Source organism: Salvelinus fontinalis, chromosome 21 (assembly GCF_029448725.1).
Source record: "Salvelinus fontinalis isolate EN_2023a chromosome 21, ASM2944872v1, whole genome shotgun sequence".
Taxonomy (NCBI): Eukaryota; Metazoa; Chordata; class Actinopteri; order Salmoniformes; family Salmonidae; genus Salvelinus; species Salvelinus fontinalis.
Genome location: NC_074685.1, coordinates 49515760 through 49523022, shown reverse-complemented (window position 1 = coordinate 49523022; position 7263 = coordinate 49515760). Strand labels below are relative to the sequence as shown.

The following is a 7263-nucleotide window of genomic DNA, read 5'->3' as shown; positions in this document are numbered from 1 at the left end:
ATCACGAAGCAACCGGTTTACAAATGTTTCGTGTTAGGCTATAAAAATAGATTTTATCAAACAAAACGAACATTCACTGTGTAGTTTAGGACATTTGGCATTTGCCAAGCATTGCATTTCGTGACGCTATTGCTTGGTTGGAAAATGCTAGTAATACTTGTGTGTGTGTGTGGGGCGCCGTCCTCAGAAAATCGCATGTTTGCTTTTGCAGTAAACCTTTTTGAAATCTGACAGAGCGGCTGGATTAATAAGAAGTTCATCTTTTAAATGATGTAAGATACATGTATTTACAAGAATGTTTAATACAACGAATGGTGGTATTTAAATGTTAGCTCTCTGCAGTTTCACCGGATGTTGGTGTAACGGATGTGAAATGGCTAGCTAGTTAGCGGGTGCGCGCTAGTAGCATTTCAATCAGTTACGTCACTTGCTCTGAGACATTAAGTAGGGTTGCCCCTTGCTCTGCAAGGGCCGCGGCTTTTGTGGAGCGATGGGTAACGACGCTTCGTGGGTGACCGTTGTTGATGTGTGCAGAGGGTCCCTGGTTCGCGCCCGGGGCGAGGGGACGACGTAAAGTTATACTGTTACATTGGCCTGGTGGGACGTTAGCGTCTCACCTACCCTAGAGAAGTTAATATAATCGGCAATCATATCAATATATTTTTCTTCTTTTAGTAGCTCAGCATTCAAACACCATACACCACCCCCTCTAGTAGGCACACTATGACCCAGCAGGAACCCAAGAGAGGCATGATCACTTAAAATGTAAATCATACCTAATCTTGTGAACATATTGCACCACATTTAACCTTTTACGGGGCAGCCCGACACCGGTACACTTATGACAACATCCAGCTCAAAGTGCACGGCGCGAAATTCAAAATCATTTTTTTTTTTTATATTTAACTTTCACACATTAACAAGTCCAAGACACCAGATGAAAGGTGCACATCTTGTGAATCAAGCCAACATGTTCGATTTTTAGACAAAATACAAAAAAAGACAAAATATGTAAATCTATTAGCTAACCACGTTAGCAAAAGACACAACTTTTTCTAACTCCATCAGTTTCTTACTCCATCAGGTGCTATCACAAATTTGACCAAATAAAGATATAAATAGCCACTAACCAAGAAACAAATTCATCAGATGACATTCTGATAACATATTTATTGTATAGCATATGTTTTGTTCGAAAAATTTGCATATTTAATGTATAAACCATAGTTTACATTTCAGCTACAATCCGAAATTGCACCAAAAGCAGCCATAATATTTACAGACACCAACGTCAAATAGCTAATTACTCATCATAAAACATTTCTGAAAAATACATAGTCTGCAGCAATTGAAAGACAGGCATCTTGTGATTCCAAACAATATTTCCGATTTATTAAATGTTTTACAGCGCAAACAAAATGTATCGCTATATTAGCGTAGCTACAATAGACAGAAATAATTGGGCGCCCACGGCCAATTCACATGCACGACAGATATATGAAATAACATCATAAAATGGGTCTTTTGCTGATCTTTCATCAGAATGTTGAAGAACGTGTCCTCTGTCCAGATGAGTCGTTGTTTCGATTCAGAATGGCAAACGTCCCTCTTCAATTAGCATTGGCACTAGCCGAGTGGCATAAATTTCTCCAACGTAAACACAGAGGACGGAACACGGCAAAACTCCCGAAATAAAGTTTCAATAATCTGATTAAACTATATTGAAAAAACATACATTACGATGATATGGTCACATGTATCAAAAAAAATTCGAGCCGGAGACGTTAGCCGTTCGTTACCAAGGCAAAACAGAAGTCCATCCCACTTCCTCGAGTACCGGAAGTGGACGGTCAGGTCAAAGAAATAGTTTTTTTTCCACCACAGAACAAGATGAGCAGAAACATTTCTTCTCTGACATCCTCTTTTACACCAATAGGAAGGCGTATAGAGTGTCAGCAGACTCCTAAGTGTTAAGACCATGTATAGGCATCAAATTGAAAAGAGCATCGATTTCTGACATTTTACTTCCTGGTCAGGAAAAGTGCTGCAGAAGGACTTCTGTTTCACTCAGAGAAATAATTCCAACTCTTTTAGAAACTAGAAAGTGTTTTCTATCCAAAAAGAATAATAATATTCATATTGTACGAGCAAGATTTGAGTAGGAGGCCGTTTGAAATGGGCACGATTTCACTGGCTACTCAAACCTTTGCCTTGCAGCCATAAGAAGTTAATTAAAATAGCAAATAATAGCAAAAATAGCAAACAATAATAGCAAATAATAAAATAACGTCCTCTCCCTACCATTATTAAAATAAAGCAAATTCATCCACCGCTTTCTTACTCCATCATACTGTCAGTCCAGTGTTTCTTGAAGGCATAAAATATCAGCCTGAAGTAGGCTTACTGTCTGGTCTTAGTCTCATTAATATTGACAGATGTAACGCTCACCATTAGGAGTATGATGTTTGTTTCCATCATATGGACTGCGTCTGAAGCTGCTGTTTTGGCAGATGAGTACAGTTGACGTCGGAGGTTTACATACACCTTAGCCAAATACATGTAAACATCGTTTTTCACAATTCCTGACATTTAATCCTAGTAAACATTCCCTGTATTAGGTCAGTTAAAGTCACCACTTTATTTTAAGAATGTGAAATGTCAGAATAGTGGAGAATGATCCATTTCAGCTTTTATTTCTTTCATCACATTCCCAGTGGGTCAGAAGTTAACATACACTAAATTAGTATTTGGTAGCATTGCCTTTAAATTGTTTAAATTGGGTAGCCTTCCACAAGCTCCCCACAATACGTAGGGTAACGTCATGACTGATCCTGTCGAACGCCTTCTCCTGATCAACATTCAACACACACAAAGGTAGGTTTCTGTCTTTGGCCCAAATTATCACATCCCTGGTTAAGGGAGGATTGGATAAAGCAAGAATGGTGGAATTATTAAAAAATATAAGCAAAAAACTGAACAAATTTAGAAAGGGAGGTATCCAAAAAGGAAATAGAGGAGATATTGAAAACTCTGAAAGCCGATAAAACATCTGGGAGTGATGGATTACCAAAATAATTTTATTGTCATTTTTGGGGAATCCTAGGTGAGGATTTACTGGAGGTGTATAAAGAGATCTTGGTCGAGGGGAGGATGCCGGAATCTTTGAGGTCTGGGGCCTGTTGCACAAAACTAGGATAAGGGATTAAGCCAGGATATCTTGGTGATCCTGGCTCAATTGATCCGTAATCCGGTTGCACTAAAGATGGATAGGGGGCAGGAGGATATGTTATGATATAAATTACCATGGAGATTTATTCTGTGGAGCTAGCCTGCTCCAGACCAGGCTAAATTCCAGGATCTATTTAATCTCATCCCTAATGTCAGTCAGCAGTCACCACAAATGGAAACCAATAGTTATTTCACTGCTCACTATATATTGTTATCACATATAACTAGACCCACTGTCATTATTTAAACGTTTGTGATCATTAATTTCAATGATTTTGGATAAAAAATAATTTTTAGATGTTGCTATCATTAGATAATTTAGTTTCCCATAGACTAAGGCTATATATAAAATGATAGAATATTAGGGCCACAGAGGGGAAAAAAACACAAGTAATAATATTGTAACCAGTTGTTTTAAAGGAGGACAGTTGTTAAAATGACAGATGTGGGGCATTTCGTGAAATTGTACTTCAGTATGGTTTCATAAACAAAGACATGCTGATGTGCCAGAATATTAAGTATCACATTGTCATAAGTATCAAAACAATATGTAGCTTTTCTGCAGAAAGAACCAGCCTCATAAATTTATGACTTTATCCTTTTTCTTCAGTGTGGCCCTAGTACTCTGTCATATAAACAAATACACATTCCATATGAATATAAAAACACAATGTGTAACATTATGTTCCTTTATTGAATAAGGACAAAACAAAGCAGGTAAACCATCAGCTCCTTTCGAAACTGAAGTCAAAGTGACTCTACAAGATGGAAAGCACAGAATCCAAGCATATTATACAAAATGATACATACACATTCAAAGGTCTGTATATAACACACCCTGCATGTCTGCACACTAAAATAAATGCAGGACAAATCCATACACATCAACTGAACAGACAAATGAATGGATGCAGTAGCCTCCCTGCAGCCTTGTATTACACACAGTATACCGCACAAACATCATAAGAGGCCAAATTCGTAAAAAAACGAACCCAAAAAAACCCAAATTCCTCTGCCACCGCAGGACATATTTAACCAAAATTGAAAGCACACATACTAACTAAAATAATTCAACACATATTGGTCCCTCAGCAGCCGACCACTGTCGTCATCAGGGAAGATTGCCGGATTGTCCCAGTCCATGGCTGGTGGCACTCTGGGGGCCCTCTCCTTCCTCAGGCAGGCCACATTGTGGAGGACAGCACAAGCCACAGTAATATCACATGCCCTAACAGGGCTGACCCTTAACTTGTGAAGGCAGTGAAAGTGTGCCTTCAGGAGGCCAAAGGTCATTTCAACTCTGGCCCTGGTCCTGGCATGGGCATGGTTGTAGGCCTGCTGTGCTTCCTGGGGGTCTGTGAAAGGTGTCAGGAGAAAAGGCTGGCAGCCATACCCCCTGTCTCCCAGCAACACACCAGAGAATTCACCTGTCAACACAATCTCATCATTACTACCTCATAAACACAGTGATATTCTTGACACAGCCATGATGGTTATAAATAGGGGTTGTGTGGCTTACCTTGTGATAGGCACTGATAGATTTCAGAGGCCCGAAAGATTCTGGAGTCATGGACTGAGCCAGGCCATTTTGCCACAACATTGCTGATCACACAGTCAGCATTGCAGACCATCTGAAATCATAAGATGAGGAATATTACACCAATCAATGCACATCACTGGCAATGCAGAGTGTTCGTCAATGGACAATATCAAAAAGTTATGTTCACCTAAACATTAATGCTGTGAAAGGATTTCCTATTCACAAAATCGGCCTCATGGGCACCTGAGGGGGCTTTTAACCTTATGTGTGTGCAGTCCACTGCACCAATGACATTGGGGAAACCTGTCACACAAAGTAATGAGTATCCTACTATGTGTTAACAGTTGTCCTGTAATTTGTAGATCCTCTTACCTGCAATCCTATAGAACTCCTCTTTGATGTCACAGAGTCTTCTGTGGGCAGGGAAGGAGATGAAGACATCTGCTAATGCTTTGATAGCCAGACACACACTCCTTATTGTGCGGCAAATTGTGGCCTTGTTCAGCTGTTCTGCATCCCCCACTGAGTACAGGAAGGCTCCACTAGCAAAAAAGCGCAAGGCCACACAAACCATTTGCTCCACACTCAGTGCATGGCTCCGTGCAGTGCGGTGCTTAATCCTGGGACCCAGTAGTCTGCATAGATACCTGATGCCATCTGCAGAAAACCTGTATCTTTCATATAGATGGTCATCAGGGAAGGCCAGTGGGTCCAACCGGTCCCTGAAGACCCTTTCTCGCCTGAAGGCTCTCCTCAGCACAAGTGCTTCTTCATCCACCACATCTCGCACGAATGGGCATGCCATTGTCAGAGCAGAAAGGAACACACAATTTTGGGCCTTCATATAGGCTAGTGGCCACACCTGGTGCTGGGGGGGGTGGGCAAAAGAGGGCGATGCCTTATAACGATGACTTGGTTGTACTGATTGCTGGGAAAATAAAAAAAACCTTAGAAAGATGCCACCGTCCTGTGTGCTCACAATAAGAGCTCATATGTCATGGCTCACTTGACTTTACGAGAATATACCTAATTTTTATTTTGAGCTGTGTCATCTTCTTGGAGCTGGGGGAGGAAAGAAAAATGATTAATACATTTGTGTTAGTTAGCATACAGTGTACATTGAAGGCATATCTCACCTCCCTCAAGTTTTTTTATTTCAAGGTCCAGTTTCCTAATTGTCCTCTTATTTCGGACTCCAGTGCAAGATTTTCCATCTTTTTCTTCTTGTACTGAATGTCTATGTCTGCCAGTTCTATTTGGCGCCGGAGGTGGTTGCCATACAACTTTCTGATAGCTTGTGAGCTCTGTGAACACAATACAATTAGCGCAGCTGGAATTTGGCAGGATGTGGTGTCCTTTTATTAATACGCACTATGTTGCCAGGCTGGTTTTCCCACTGTATAGCATCTGGGTCCTGTAAAAGAAATTAGATTTTTTGATTTTGATGAGGACTCCTCACCATTGTAGAGTAAATAGTACTTTCACAGTCTTAACATGATGCCTTCTGGAATCCAGAGAGATGGTCTCCTCCTCATCATCGTCTCCATCATGTGCTGTTGCTGCTGCACTGGGGCCTTCACCCTACCACATTTAATCGGATTCATATTGAAGCTAGTAGACAAGACATGCCAGGCCTACAGTATGCCTTTGATGGAGTACTCACTGGATCAGCATCGTCTGGTGCTTGTGCTGGTGGCTCTAACAGGAACACAGTGCTGCCAGACACTGCAAGGCAATAGGTAAACCAAAGTCAGACAGTCCAAATTGATTCAATATGAATGTGGTTGTATCCCATGTAGAGATGGAAGGACATACCTTGAATGAAGCGGGTGGCATCTTGGGAGGAACCTATGCTCGTCTCTTTCCCCCCAGGGATCCCCTCTAAGACGGGCCTGCCTTTATTTAGCTCCAAGGCCATGTCCTCTGCTGGGGTAAGGTCAGCCTTTGGTGACCCACCACCCGTGCCTTGTTTGTGGGTATTCTTTTTCACTGCTAAAACAGTACAGACAATGTGTGAGCAGGCACCTTCTGGGTACAATATATGCTTGTGCTTTGTTAAATATTAGTCAGGGACCATACCATTCTGCAGAATGTTCTTGTATTTGATTTTGACCTGCTGCCATGTCCGTTTTGGCCCGTTCATGTTTAATCTACACACACACACACACACACACATTTAATGGAGTCACACTGCAAAAAATTACTTGGTATTTTTGTCTTGTTTTCAGTAAAAATATCAAAAAATGTATCATAGCTTTATACAGTGTGATGGAGTTACTTTACACAATTTCACTCATATCTGCTGTGCATTTCAATAAAAAATTTAACCGTTTCATAATTACAGTACAACTGCATTTTTGGAGATGTGAATTAAATATTTGAATTGTAATTGTGATGTTTCAGCGGAGCGGTGACTGTATAATTGTGCACTACTTACGCATTCAGGCGGTCTGCAATACTTTGCCACGCTTTTTCTCTTTGCTTTATCACTGTGG

At 40.8% G+C, this 7263-nt stretch overlaps 1 protein-coding gene and 1 long non-coding RNA gene across 2 annotated transcripts; both read right to left on the bottom strand.

Annotated features, from left to right (window-relative positions):
• Nucleotides 1-3882: 3882 nt before the first annotated feature.
• On the bottom strand, nt 3883-4889 carry LOC129819068 (uncharacterized). Its single transcript, XM_055875598.1, has 2 exons — nt 4748-4889; nt 3883-4655 (listed from the first exon to the last, which is right to left on the bottom strand). Exons 1-2 carry the CDS (start codon nt 4857-4859, stop codon nt 4285-4287), a joined length of 483 nt encoding a protein of 160 aa, XP_055731573.1. The 5' UTR covers nt 4860-4889; the 3' UTR covers nt 3883-4284.
• Nucleotides 4890-4970: 81 nt separating this feature from the next.
• On the bottom strand, nt 4971-6168 carry LOC129819069 (uncharacterized). Its single transcript, XR_008754006.1, has 3 exons — nt 5905-6168; nt 5795-5830; nt 4971-5696 (listed from the first exon to the last, which is right to left on the bottom strand). It is a non-coding gene; the product is annotated as an uncharacterized LOC129819069 (long non-coding RNA).
• Between the last annotated feature and the right edge of the window lie 1095 nt (nt 6169-7263).

Excerpts from the sequence above, each read along its gene's own strand:
- LOC129819068 (XM_055875598.1), bottom strand. The coding sequence starts at position 4,859 with ATGGTCTGCAATGCTGACTGTGTGATCAGCAATGTTGTGGCAAAATGG. Across the intron at positions 4,656-4,747 it reads CTATCAGTGCCTATCACAAG|GTGAATTCTCTGGTGTGTTG; the intron begins GTAAGCCACACA and ends TTGTGTTGACAG.